This window comes from Passer montanus, unplaced genomic scaffold (assembly GCF_014805655.1).
Source record: "Passer montanus isolate IOZ18808 unplaced genomic scaffold, ASM1480565v1 scaffold3, whole genome shotgun sequence".
In the NCBI taxonomy this organism is placed as follows: domain Eukaryota; kingdom Metazoa; phylum Chordata; class Aves; order Passeriformes; family Passeridae; genus Passer; species Passer montanus.
Window position 1 is genome coordinate 5,459,853 of NW_024367707.1, and position 13,488 is coordinate 5,473,340.

Genomic DNA, 13,488 nt, shown 5'->3' on the forward strand with positions numbered 1-13,488 from the left:
ACGTGCTATTGACTTTAATGTTTGAATGTCTTAAGCTGTAAATGTTTCCCTATATTTTTTTTCCTTACCTTTCCAATTCTATGTCACTTCATGACTTTACACCCCTTAAATGTCATCTCTGTATAGGAGCAATATAAATACACAGGTCCATTATTTTTGCACTAAAACTTTACATTTTTTTAGGTAGCTGCTGCTTTTTTTCTTTTGAATAATATATGCATATCATAATCTTAATTTATACTTTCAGTATATTGAAAAGTATATACTCTTTGTCCCTCATCATGAAGCTGATGAACAAACTATTTTTTTAATAACTGTTATCTAAAATATGCTGTCATTAAGATCAAAGTGTTTAAAATATTTCTATTTATACTCCCATAATTTTCAATATCTAGAAAAGGAGAAATCTGTCTTCCAGAAATAGCTTTCCTAAGTACATGTTCCATATGTAACATAGCAGTTTATTCTTTGATGTTGTGTTTAAGTTAATTCACATCTAGTTCTTACACCTCTTTAAGAGTAAATTCTTGCTGAATTTCCTATTTCAGTCTTGGTATTTTGACATTTCTTTGCCAAGCACTTGTCATCGTGGAAGTTCGCACTTTGCTTATGCATTTTTTCAGGAACCTGAAGCTGAGAATTGTAGGTGCAGTGAGACTCCTGTGGTGTTTGGATGTGCTAATATTCCTTATTCTGAATGGCTTTCCTCTTCCTGCTATGAATAAGAGCACAGCTCTGATCCTGTGCTGCCTAATCAGATGATTCGGAGTATTTCCTTGTGAATGATTTTACCAATATTGCAGCATGCATTTATATATATTTTAAAAATTATTGTAATCTTTAGTAGATTATTTCTCTGTCCTTTTTATGTAAAATCTGTAGACTAAGAATGCTTCAATTTTTTGCAAGTTTACTATTTAAACACTAATGAGTGTCGCAATGGTATTCTGGATTTTAGTAGTAGTTCTCCTAAATACTGGTTCAGCATCCAGTTTAGTAGTCCTAGACAGCTTTTCAGCTGTCCCTGGACCATAACTGCTTGGAGAAGGGTTTGCAGGTAACACATAGCTTGTTCTGCACTGATGAGTTTATGCCTTCCAGCTCCGCATGGGCCACATCTTTACACAGAGCAGTTTTCAGGTTTCCTATTGAAAATTCAGAATTCTGAAGGATAAATTGCAGAAGAGTCTATGTAAACTCATGTTTTTCTCTGGCTTTTCTGGGCTTTTTTCATTACTACTGAGAAATATATGCTTAGTAAGACTCTGTTTCAACTTCCTTTAGGGTTTGAAGTCTGGTTTTCTTACAACACATTACCTATTAGTTGTAATAAGATCTCAAACAAATACAATATTTTATGTTGCAGCAGTTAATTTACTTTTTAATTAAACAGTGATGGTAAAGGAAATTCACATAAATTCAATTACTAGAAGTAAATTGAGTGTTTAATGTTTATTAAGTACCTAAAATATTGGGGTTTTTTCCCCAACAACATGATTAGGCTATTGTTTTTATAGTCTGATAATGATTAAATAGTTTTTCACTGCTTCCCTAGAAGGTGTCTGTCCTTTTCTTGTTTTACTGGCAAGCATGTTTCCTATTCCAATTGGTAGCTGATAACTTAAGATAAAAATGAGCTGCCTTTGGTGTTGCAGAATTCCCCTTTTTTCCTACAAAATTTTTCATTCCAATTTTATTTGTCTGTGCCATGCAGTCCATTTCATGGTTTTTCCTGTGTGTTTGTGAGTGTGTTCTTGTGCACAGACATATATTGTGAAGAGTATTACTGTAGGCTTACTTATATGGAGATACTGCCTGGAATAGTTCTGCCTTGCAGACTAGATCAGTACCAGAATTTGTTCTAGAATATGGGATTTTAAATTCATACCTAAACTTGTTTGTCACTCACTTCCTTTCTAGGCCACTTGATTTAACACTATTACATTGTTAAGTAAACTCAGAGTAAGGTTACCTTCTGTTTGTTTCCTTGTATTCCATATTTAGTTTCACTGTAGTGGAAGCCAGTAGCAACCACTTAAAAGTTGACACACATGCTTGTTTGGGGGATTTTTTAAATTACTTTCTGAGGCAGTGTAACTTTGTAGTGTGAAGAAGGCCTTAAGAGAACTGTGTGCCTAGAAGAGAAAATCATGTCTTGAGACTTTTATTTAGGCCCCAGTGCAGTATAATGCTTGAGAAGGAGAGCTTTCCAAACTTATAAATAACAGAAATAAAATGTAGGCAGTAGGGTACAGTTGTAACTGGAAGGAAGACCTCACCATTGCAGCTGGTGAGCTGACTGTCTGTAGTTGCATGCAAGTTGTCAAGGAATGGAAGAAGGGAGCAGAGGACCCAAGTATTCCAGCATCTCATTTATTTTCAATTCATCACATGGGACAAGTGTTTTTGCCATGTACCAAGAAATGATCAAACAATTCAGTACCAGATGGAATGCCTGGGTTCTCTTCCAGTTTATTGCAAAATGACATCTATCATCGGATGTGTAAGATTTGTATTTTAATTCAGGTAGATAGTGAGGCTTGATTACCTCTGCATATAATTTGTGTTTCTATAAAGGCTTAGCTGTTGTATTTTTAACTGCATTTGCAGAACACTGTTTAGGTTAAAATAACAAACATTCAGCAGTTATATCAGAAAAGGAAACTGCAAATTTGTGGGCAACCACTCATAAATCTTGCTCCCAAACAAGAGTTACCAACAAATTAAAGTTGGATATCATTAGAGTTCCTTTTCTTTTAAAACAGAGTTCTCCTAGGTCTGCCTTTTATGGACTGAAGAGTAACTGAGCCCTGAGAAAATGCAAAGTGTGGGAATATTCTTTTGGTATCAGGAATGTGAAGTGGTGGTTTGGGGTTTGTTTTGTTTTTTAGAGGGTGCTCAAAATAACCACTGGAAAGTTGGTTGCATAATAATTGCATAGCATTCAAAAATAATAATTTTCGTTTGTGTATAGAGAGCAAGTTAATGTATTTTCTTCTTTTCTTCTTGTTGAGTTTTGTAGTGCTTTTAAAGCAATATAGAATCATAGAACAGTTTGGGTTGGAAAGGACCCTGAAGGTCAGCTAATTCTAACCCACTTGCCCTGGGCAGGGACTCCTCCCATTAGATGAGGTTGCTCAAGGCCTTATCCAGCCTGTCTTTCAACACTGCCAGGGTTGGGGCATCTACAACCTCCCTGGGCAACCTGTTCCAGTATCTCACCATCCTCGTAGTAAAGAATTTCTTCCACTACCTAACCTAAATTTCCCTTTGGGTACCCATTTTACTCCCTGTCCCATCACTACAGTTCTTGATGAAGGATTCCCCTCTGGTTCCCTGTAGTCCCCTTCAGATAGTGGATAGTTGCTCTGGGGTCTCCATGCAAACTTCTCTCCTGCAGGCTGAACAGCCCCAGCTTTCTCAGCCTCTCTCCATAGGGAGGTGCTCCATTCATCTTACCAACTTCATGCCTTCCTCTGGACTTGCTCCAACAGTTCCATGTCCTTCTTATGTCCATCTGATTGCTTTGCACCCTGAAGGCAATAAATTAAAAAGATTGGAAAACGTTGTGTTTCACGTGTTTTTGACTTTCCCAAGATTGCCAGGGAGCAAATAGATAAAACTGTTAAGCAGAAATGGATCAAAGTATCTGAAGTAATGTGTGCTTGGCAGTATGTTTTGCTGAGCTATTCTATTCCTCCCTTGGGTTTCTCTAAGATTCAGTGGGTGGTTTAAGTAGTATGTAATCCAACTGATCACATAATTTAAAATATAAAACCAAAAATGTCCACCAGCAATTTATTCCTTTGACAAGTAAAATATTTCTTTCAGAGTCTGTAAAGATTCAGCTGGTAATCAATGATGGTAGCATTTTCTGCTGAAAAGACACAGAAGTTCAGATTATTAGGTGGAGTACCCAGCATGCCTGTGTGCACACACATGTAAAATCTTGGCTGTCTTAAAATGGAAACAGCTACCTAAACTTAGAGGGCATCTTGGATTTGTCTTGGATCTTCTAAAACTATTCCTAAAACTATATTCTTCACATTGAAGTATCTTTTTTCACTCCCTGATTTTAAAAGTTGCCAGCATTTTCTGTGCATTATTCCAAATCACGTGCTGGAGTTTTATAATATATACAGACTCTCATACCCACTTAGTATTTCTTATGTGCAGCTCATTTCCAACTTTGTAATCTTTCAAAGAATTGTCAGTCTGGGAGAAGCATGTGTTGGAGTATGCTGACCTGGGTGGACAGTTGCTTTGCATTTATATACAGTACTGAAATGATCAGATGCAAAAGGGTACTTTCAGCATTAATTCATGCACATAAATTTTGCAAAGTGCTTGAAAAGCTTACAAATTAGTGCTTCAGAAACACAGTTTTAGAACTTGGCCTCTACTAACCTATCACTATAACTAATTAGTGCACATTTTATTACATATAGATGAAGGGAAAGACTGGAGCAAGGAAAACATGCTCTTGGAGGAAAATCATAGAATATGCTGAGGTGGAAGGGACTTACCAAGATCGTTGAGGTCCAGCTCCTGGTCTTGCACAGCACCATCACCAGGAGTCCCCAAGAGCATTGTCCAAATGCTTCTTGAACTCTGTCAGGTTTGGGGCTGTGACCGCTTCCCTGGGGAGCCTGTTCCGGTGCCCAGCCACCCTCTGGATGAAGAAACATTTCCTAATATTCAACCTAAACCTTCTCTGACACAACTTCAGGCCATTCCCTCAGGTCCTGCCACTGGGTAGGTTAGAGAATACTTAAGCAAACAGAGTGTATCTAAGTCTGTGGGCCCTGGTGGGATGCACATGAGTGCTGAGGGACCTGGCAGCTGTCATTGTGAGGCCACTGTTGATTATTTTCTAATTACCACGATGACCAGGAGAGGTAACTGAGGGCTGAAGGAAAGTGTATGTCAACTCTTCAAAAAGGGCAAGAAGGACGAGCTATAGGTTGGTCGGCCAGGCCTTAATCTCCAGGGAAATCATGGAGAAACGAAGCATTTCTGTATACATGGAGGACAAAAAGGTAGCTGGGGTTATTCAGCATGGATTCACAATGGTGAAATGGCATTTGACCAGCCTGAAGGGAGGGTGCAAAGCTTTTTTCAGTGCTGCCCAGTGGCAGGACCAGAGGCAGTGGGTAAAAAGGGAAATACAGGGGTTTTGTCTGAACATCAGGAAACACTTTCTCACTGTCAGGCTGGCTGAGCCCTGGCACAGGCTGCACAGGGAGGTTGTCACCATCCCTGGAGATATTCAGGTCCTGGGCAGCTGGCTCTGGGTGGTCCTGTTGAGCAGAGGGTATATGGTTAGACAGGATGATCTCCAGAGGTCCCTTTCAATGTCAACCAGTCTGTAATTCTATGAAATGGGTCTAAGAGTTGCTCAATAAATAGATGAAAAGTATTCTCAAATTGATTTTATTCACTATAACCCATAGAAGAAATAGAAAAGAATGAACAAGAAGGTAAAACTGTAGGTATATATTGCTTTCTGTTTGTTAACTAACAGTCAGTTGTGTGTTAACTTACACACAACTGGATTGCATGTAATGATAGATCTTCAGATGACATTAACAAGCATGCAGCTTTTTTCTTACTTGATGATGATAAGTTCTGGAATTCCTTCCTTGTGTGGCAAGGAGTGTCAGTTTTCAGAGGATTTTGAAATTCAGTGCAGAAAACAGTGAATTAAGTGCAGAGCACAGGAAGATAAGATTCACTGCTGCTTAAAGCTTTCTGGTGACCAGCTTCTCACAGAAGGGGAAAGTATGAAGACTGGGCAGCTTTTATAGGATAGACTTTCCTTGAGAAGAAAGGGAGAATAATTTCTTCATCAGAATTTTGTCAGCAGCAGGTGGAGCCTGATTCTGAAGTGGGAGTGGAGAGTGTTGCTTTGTGTGGAAATGCCTAAGAGGAAAAGCTTGGGAATTGCTGACTTCTGTCAGCTCTGTTGTTGTCTGGATCCTGGTGCATCTCTAAAAGTTTAAGCTACATTGTTACTGAACTAGTGCTGTCTGTCTTAATTATGCAAATAGCATTGCTAAATGTTTTTTTCCCTATATTTCGCATCATCTAGTTCATTTGGTCCAGTGGCACTGGTATTTTTCAATATATTGTGGATTTGTAAATATTTGTAAACCATTAATCTAAATTTATTCCTCTGGTTTCCTCTGCCAGGAAGAAGGAAGTATCAAAGAAATTGCAATAACTCACCATGTAAAGGAAGGCCACGAGAAAGCAGACCCTTCACAGTTTGAACTTCTGAAAGTACTAGGACAAGGATCCTTTGGAAAGGTTGGTAACTGAACTCTTGTGGAGCCAATTATTCAGGAATATAGCATTGAATATTGGTTGTGAAATATTTAGAACAGTCATGGTTTTTCATTAAGGCAATGTTGCAAGTGAAAAGTGCTTTCTAAATTAGTGCTAATTAGGCACTGTAATTGTGGCAGATCTTTTTAAAGTAGTATTTCTTTTTCATGTTAGCATGATGTGTGGATTTCAAAGTTCAGTGGAAAAAATGGCTTGATAGAAATAATTGGGTATTTACTATTGAGATGAAATGTCATTCTTCTCTAACTACTCTTCTCTATTTGAGAGGGTGAGGGTTGAAATGTTTTTTTGATAAGTATTCCTTGTTGCTTGCTAATTGTAGGGCATCACCAGTACAGAAGATGTTTTTTGTAGCATGTTGCAATTGTAATGAACATTTTAGACAATAATGGCTACTGAAGTAAATGTGATACACCCCAGTCATGTTCATTATCTGTTGTAATTTGGTTAAAGTGCAATGTACCTTGATATTTATCTGAACATCTGTTACAGACTCAATGTTTCTAGCATTTCATGAGTACTGAGATCTAACTAGGCATAAAGTTTTTATACTTCTAGTTATCCAAATCCAACTTGAAAGTGAAGCATTAAGTTCACATGACAAGACAGACCACCAAAACTGAATGGAGTATGTCAGGCAGGACAGGAGAGCCTTTACGTCCATTTTCAGCTTTAATTGCAGTTCTGATTGTGATGTTAAGCTCTAGCATGTAGAAAAACCATCTTAGATATGGTGGGAAATTAGAAAAGTAGTTCCCTTTTGGTGGTAGTAAGTTACTGTTAGTCGCATTATTGTACCAGTTAAGTTTGGAAATCTAGGTGCCTAGAAGCTATAAAATTTTTTACTCCTACTAGTAAGAATTCACTGGGAAACTTGATTGCAAAGGTTAGATTTAATCCAGAATCATAACCCAGTTTTTATTTGGAAATCTTCAGATCATGAGAAGTAAATCATTCAAGGACATGGAAAAGTGAGCTAATAAATGATCATTTCAGCAATCACTTCCATTGGTAATACTAAATTCAGTACTTTAATGGGAGAGAGAAGGGGGAGTGTGAGTTTTTAAAAAGCAAAAATAATAAACTGTCTAGCTGACTCAAATTTCTGCAAAAATGTCAGTCTTGTCCTCAGTTGTCTTAGCCTTTTAGTGCAAAAATCATTAATATTTTTTAAAAATCCATAAATATTTTGTTCTAATAATTTGTCATGGCAGTGTTCCCCATTCAGTTTAGAAAAAGTAAATCTGCATGCTTTTCAAGGTCTCTTGATGGTGATCTGGTAGTCTCTGGATAATGCAAGGAACGTTAACATAAGTGAAAATTGGACACAAAACCAGACATCAAACTGATTTCACACAACGTGTATAACTTCCTCATGTACCACAACATGTCTCTATACATGTCCATAGTCAGAAAACCTGTGACAATTGGTTTTGATTATTTTGTTTTGGGTTTTTGTTTTTTTTTTTTTTCATTCCTAAATCTAAAATTTGTCTCTACTGGAACTAATTTCGTGTTAAGGGTATTAAAAGCAATACCAGTCAAGAAATCCCATGAAGAAGGAAATGAAACACCCTTAAATTTAAGCCTGGTTGTTCTTTATTGGTACGTGCAACACTAGGATATTTTTAAAATTTATTTATACATTGATTTATATGAGCTTCTGGATCAAATTTTGTTCACATATTTATGGTCATATCTGAAAATTATTGTATTAGCAGCACATTTCCTGTGTCATGCTATGAATTTCAATAAGATAAAACTAGAGATTCATTTTAAAAAGCTGATTTTTGTGTGTCAAATTTGGAAGAACTTCAGAGAGAATCCAATTTTTTTTCACTCACTGAAATTACTTAAATTAGACCAAAATTAATTTGGCAGAGTGTTCTCAGAATGAACTTAATGAAACTTTTAGATTATGAAAGGAGGTTTGGCTTTGCAGAATCTAAAACTGTCAAATAGTTTCATTGGTATCATAATGACTACTTGAATTTCATTGCAAAATACATTAATCTGACTTGCTTTTATTTTCTTTTAAGAATTCTTTCTAATTTTTAATGCAGGTCTTCCTTGTCAAAAAAATCTCAGGATCAGATGCTAGACAGCTTTATGCAATGAAGGTATTGAAAAAGGCCACCTTGAAAGGTAAGCATTGCTTAGAACAAGGGAAGAGAAATAAAAAAGATAACTCAGGGACATTGTACCAAAACCTAATCTTTCCACAGCTGCTGCTCTACAGATTGTGTTTTGCAGCTTTCTTCCCTGAAACAGGAAATAGCAGAATACACTGCTTGGTTTTGTAAACCTGGAAGGATTAAGGATTAACAATACCATGTTGTTAGTTAGAGAGGACAGCAGGCTCCTTCCTGTGCCACTTTCCTTAGGTGATGGTGGGTTAAAGGAGTGGTTGTGTTACATCTGGCACCTGACTTGCTCCTGAGCTGTTATTTGAAACTTAATATCCTTCCGTTTTTCCTTTGCTGTGTGTCACCAAGGATACAGTTAATGCCTTTTGCTCAGTTTATTATTAGGTCATGATATTTATATCATCTGTTTTATTCTAGAAGTTCTTAAGCACCTGACTTAGTCTTTTTTTGTTGAAACAGACATATACAGTACACTTGCCCCAAACTCTTGGCATGTGATCTCGATGTAAAATGTATTTTATAAAATCTTCAGTTAATCATCTAAGCTAAAATGATCACTTGAGCTAAAAAGAATTGTGGATTGATCCGTTTCTTGCGTGGTTTTGATCCTGAATGCTATCAGTAGCAAAATGAGTCTAAGCCTGAACGATCTCAATTCTGTTGCAGAGAATTCTGCAAGAAAAAAGAAATAAGGTATTTTTTACCATAGATCAAAATGAAAGCCATCTTTTGCACTAATGCCTTGACCAGGTTGTATGCTTGTTCTTTTATGTCATTGTTTAGTTGTTTTGTCTGTGTGAAGTTCTTCTAATTCATAACTGTACTGAAACTGAAATGATAATTTTGGGATTGCTCCAACAGCTTGTAGTGCTTTACCGATATTATTGATTATTATACTGAATTTCAGTTTTAACATCTCCTTTTATCATCAAACATTTATAGAATGATGGAGGGAACAAAAACTTTTTTTTGTTGTTTTTTAGCAACTTCTGCTAAAATGTTGACATTTTTCACTTTAGATCTAGTGCTGAATGTCACAGTTCTTACATTTAAAACTATTACAGAGAGGTGTGTATTTGAACAGTTTCCTATATTTTGATTCCTTTGTGCTTTGTGGCACGTGTCATTTTCATAATTTACTTCCTATTTTTCTGAATTTGATTTCCACTCATTTAAGGTACATTAATGTCCTCAACAGCCTTTCATTCCCCAGCCTGTTGATAGCTCAGGACTGGTCAAAGGTCACTCAGCAGTTGCTTTTTTAAGATGTTCGAGGGCTTCTCTTCATCACCTTTTGATTGCAATTTAACCTCATGTAAAAATTACAGTCCAGGCTGTGGTTCTAGTTTTGCCTACAGATGGGAGAGACTGATATTTACTGAAATTGAGAGCATGACTTTTATTTGGGAAAGGAGACCCACTGAGGCACTGAGAATTCAAGGATGCAAAAGGCTTGAGCAGAAAGGTGATAATATCAAGAGGATGCCACAGTCCTCAACACTTTGTATCTGGATTATCAGATGTTTTTCATGCATGGCTTGCTTGTGATTAATGTTTTAGAAAGAGCAGAGTTGCAAGAAAATTAAGGTTACTGTTGAAACTTTAATATTAAATTAACTGGAATTAATTCTGCTTTTCATAATTGCTTTTTTTAAATAACTTTTTATATTTACTACTATATTTTTAAATATTATAGCATATTACTTCATTTGTGTTTCTTTAGCTCTTTCAAATCTATTTCATAAAGTTATTTTTGTGCTCTATAATTAAAGATAAAAAGACCACACTTGAAAACAGTGTACCTGATCAATCCACAAATGAAAATTAGAATATTTTCGTAGAAATGCAGCTGCATTAGCCAGAACACATTGATTTAACTGCACAGTCCAACCTTCTAATGTTAAGAGCAAATACAAGAATATATACATATAATTTTGTTTACTGGAGAGACTAGTTTATTAATACACTCTGATAGGAGGTGTTATCTTTCAGTGCCCCTTTATGATGTGGAGAGAGGAACAGAGCCAAAACATTGCTAGAGTGTCTGGAATCAAATGTATTAAGAAAAATCAGTGCTTCCAGCAGAACCCATGTGGAAAATTACAATCAAACAAAAATCAGATGTCAAGTCAAATAATGGCTTATGCTAATGTCTGAAATAAGCTCAGTTATTTTGCACTTCTTTTGCTTGGAGTTTTGTTAAGTCCATACTTTCCATGTAACTGCTGCATAGCTGCAGGCATTTGAAAGTATTTTAATTTTTTTTCTCACCTGAACCTGCCTAAAAAAAAAAATATTCTGAATTTCAGTCTTGTAATTCAGATGAGCTGCTGAAACAGTTAAACTGCACAACTATCTTGTGACATTTTAATGGCTTTAGATGCAAAGGTCAACATTCAAATGTGATGTTTGCTTTGTATTTGAGCACTTATTTCATAAGCTTCCATTTTTAGGGATGTGTTCTGCAGGCAGATGGAAACTTCATAGTTGTACTCATTCATGAAAACATATCTATATAACTTTTTCATAAGTGCCTGTTCCTGGGGAAAGATAGATAAACACCTTAACACCATTTTGCTTCTTGTCCTTTTTTTTTCTGCCTTGTTATGTTTTAATATCTGAAAACTCTGGCTTGTTAACTGCACAAGGAATGCTGTCAACTTAAACTGTGGATGGGACTTCATTGCTCTGGGGTGCTTCCTTCAGGAAGATACATTTGTGAAAGGAGCAGTAACAAAACATAGAATAGAGGGAAAGGGAAATATGCAACATCTTAAACCACTGAAACCAAACTTTGATAGTTCTCCCCTGTATAAAGTGCTGAATTTTGTCTGTGTCCTGGCTGATTCCAAGCTTCAGATGGGAACCAAGCCCTGCCTGGAGCTGGCAGGGGAGTTGTGGAGAACAGCTGAAGCAGGTGCTGTGCTCATCTGACTGCCCTGCCTGTGTTTCTGCATTGCTGGCATGTGATGCTCATTTGTCTGGTGGCATAGGAGCACTTACATGTTCTGTTCACAGCCACCATGCATGGACAGCACAAGCAGCTTGAGCAGCAACTGCTTCTAATGTCTGATATATTCTCAATAAATGTCCTTAAAATCAAAAATATAATCTGAAGTATACACTACATTGAATCAATGGCATTTTTATTTTAAGTTCATAATAAAGGAAATGAAAAAAAAAATCCCTTCATTGTAAAGAATTTGATATTTTATTAGTGTGAGTTATTTAATGAGTTAAACCAATATAAATATCTTTATGATAGTATGGTTATATTTATGCTGTGTTTATTTTGCCATGACTTTAATTCTCTATGCTTTTTACTAGCAGAATGTTTTCTACATAGCTGTGGCAGTTTTGCTGTGATGTTTGAAAGGTTTACTAAGTATAGAGCAGACTGAAGGGTGGCTGTGTTTTCTCATGTGCTTTTGTTAAATTTATTTGCCTAGTGTTAGGTTTTGTCAACAGCAAAAACTGAAGCAAATCAAAATGTATAAAGAAATTTATTAGAAAAAAATGTGTAGTAAATTCTCTCAGTTCTAAGGTGTGTACAGTATAATGACCTGCAGACAATTATAATATTACACAAAAGGAAGTGTATCAGGAAATGTATGAGAAATACTGAGTCATAATGTTTTGGTTTTTTTTAATCTTGCATGCTCGTGTTCTGTTGTAGTTCGAGATCGGGTTCGGACAAAAATGGAACGTGATATCCTAGTGGAAGTTAACCATCCTTTTATTGTCAAGTTACATTATGGTGAGTTGCAGAAAAATTCATTTTTATAGCATAGTTTGTTTGTCAAGATAGCTTTTAATATTTCCTCTGTGGTTCAGAAAATCATAGAACTTTAGAGTGTTAAATCGCAGTTGTGCAGACTTGCTCTGTAATAATTCTCATGCAAAAGAAGCTGACATCATGTAGTGTTAAATGTTTATAAGACTAAGACTCTGTAGCCCTTTGTGTTATTAAAGCAGTTACCTATTAATAACTAGCCATTATTTTCCAACCTCTAATCTTTTGTATGACATACGTTTTTAAAGTTATTTCTTACAGTTGCTGTGTTTATTCTATAGAAAATGTATGCAGTGGTTGGTGGAAATTAGCCTTTTAATTTTAATAGTATGAGCATCTGTAGCACAGTATTTATGTGTGAGAGGGCAGGATATCAGTACTTCTAACATGGAAAAAAAGGGAAGTTTCTGGTTTGTTTTGATTTGGGGTTTTTTCAACTCGTATTTTTCGTTTAGGGTTTTTTTTTCCTATAGTTAAAACCTCATGTCTCTCTTGCTTTTTAAAGTGGCTTAAATTATGTACGTTTCACTATTTTATTTGCCATTCTTTTGCAGACTGTTAAGCTGAGTTTCTAGAGATTTTAAAAAGTTCATTAGTTACTAGTTTGCCCTTTTAAATCTAGCTTCTTACTTTAAAATCTGAAATAAAATGCTGGGTAACCTAAGTAAAGTTGATTTTTTAAGGAACTTTATTGGTGATTCAGTTTACTTGCATATAGCATGGGAATTACTTGTTCCGTGGTAGAGGATCAGTTACCTAATTTATTTCAATACATTTTCTCTCAAAGGAGAAAGAGAAATTAATTTTAATAATTAAAATAAGGGTGAATTATTTGATATGTTACTTTCCTAATCATGGATAAAGTTAGGTGATATTTAATTTTTTTAATTTATCTTTTCAGCTTTTCAAACAGAAGGGAAGCTGTATCTTATTTTGGATTTTCTCAGGGGAGGAGACTTGTTTACACGTTTATCCAAAGAGGTACACTTTTTAAATTTGAAAAATTGTCTGTTGATAGAATTTGACCATAAATTGTCTATATTAGGAGAATTTACGTTTTAAATTCAGTTTTCATTGAATAAAATTTTGATCTGTTTTTAACCAGGTGCATTTTTTTGTTGGTTTGGTTTCTTTGCACAGTCACTTCATGGATGGGCTGATGGCAATTTACATTATTTCTGAAAAAAAGTCTTGGATAAG

The 13,488-nt window shown here is 35.8% G+C and overlaps 1 protein-coding gene across 3 annotated transcripts in view; it reads left to right on the forward strand.

Moving 5' to 3' along the window:
• The window catches only part of RPS6KA3 (ribosomal protein S6 kinase A3), a 75,269-nt gene that overhangs the window by 28,801 nt on the left and 32,980 nt on the right, over window positions 1–13,488 (forward strand). For all 3 annotated transcript variants that reach the window (XM_039714107.1, XM_039714106.1, XM_039714105.1), the window contains exons 3-6: window positions 6,193–6,309; window positions 8,412–8,493; window positions 12,172–12,252; window positions 13,190–13,269. In XM_039714107.1, the coding sequence (XP_039570041.1) occupies window positions 6,193–6,309; window positions 8,412–8,493; window positions 12,172–12,252; window positions 13,190–13,269 (360 nt within the window). The remainder of the gene's footprint in view (window positions 1–6,192; window positions 6,310–8,411; window positions 8,494–12,171; window positions 12,253–13,189; window positions 13,270–13,488) is intronic.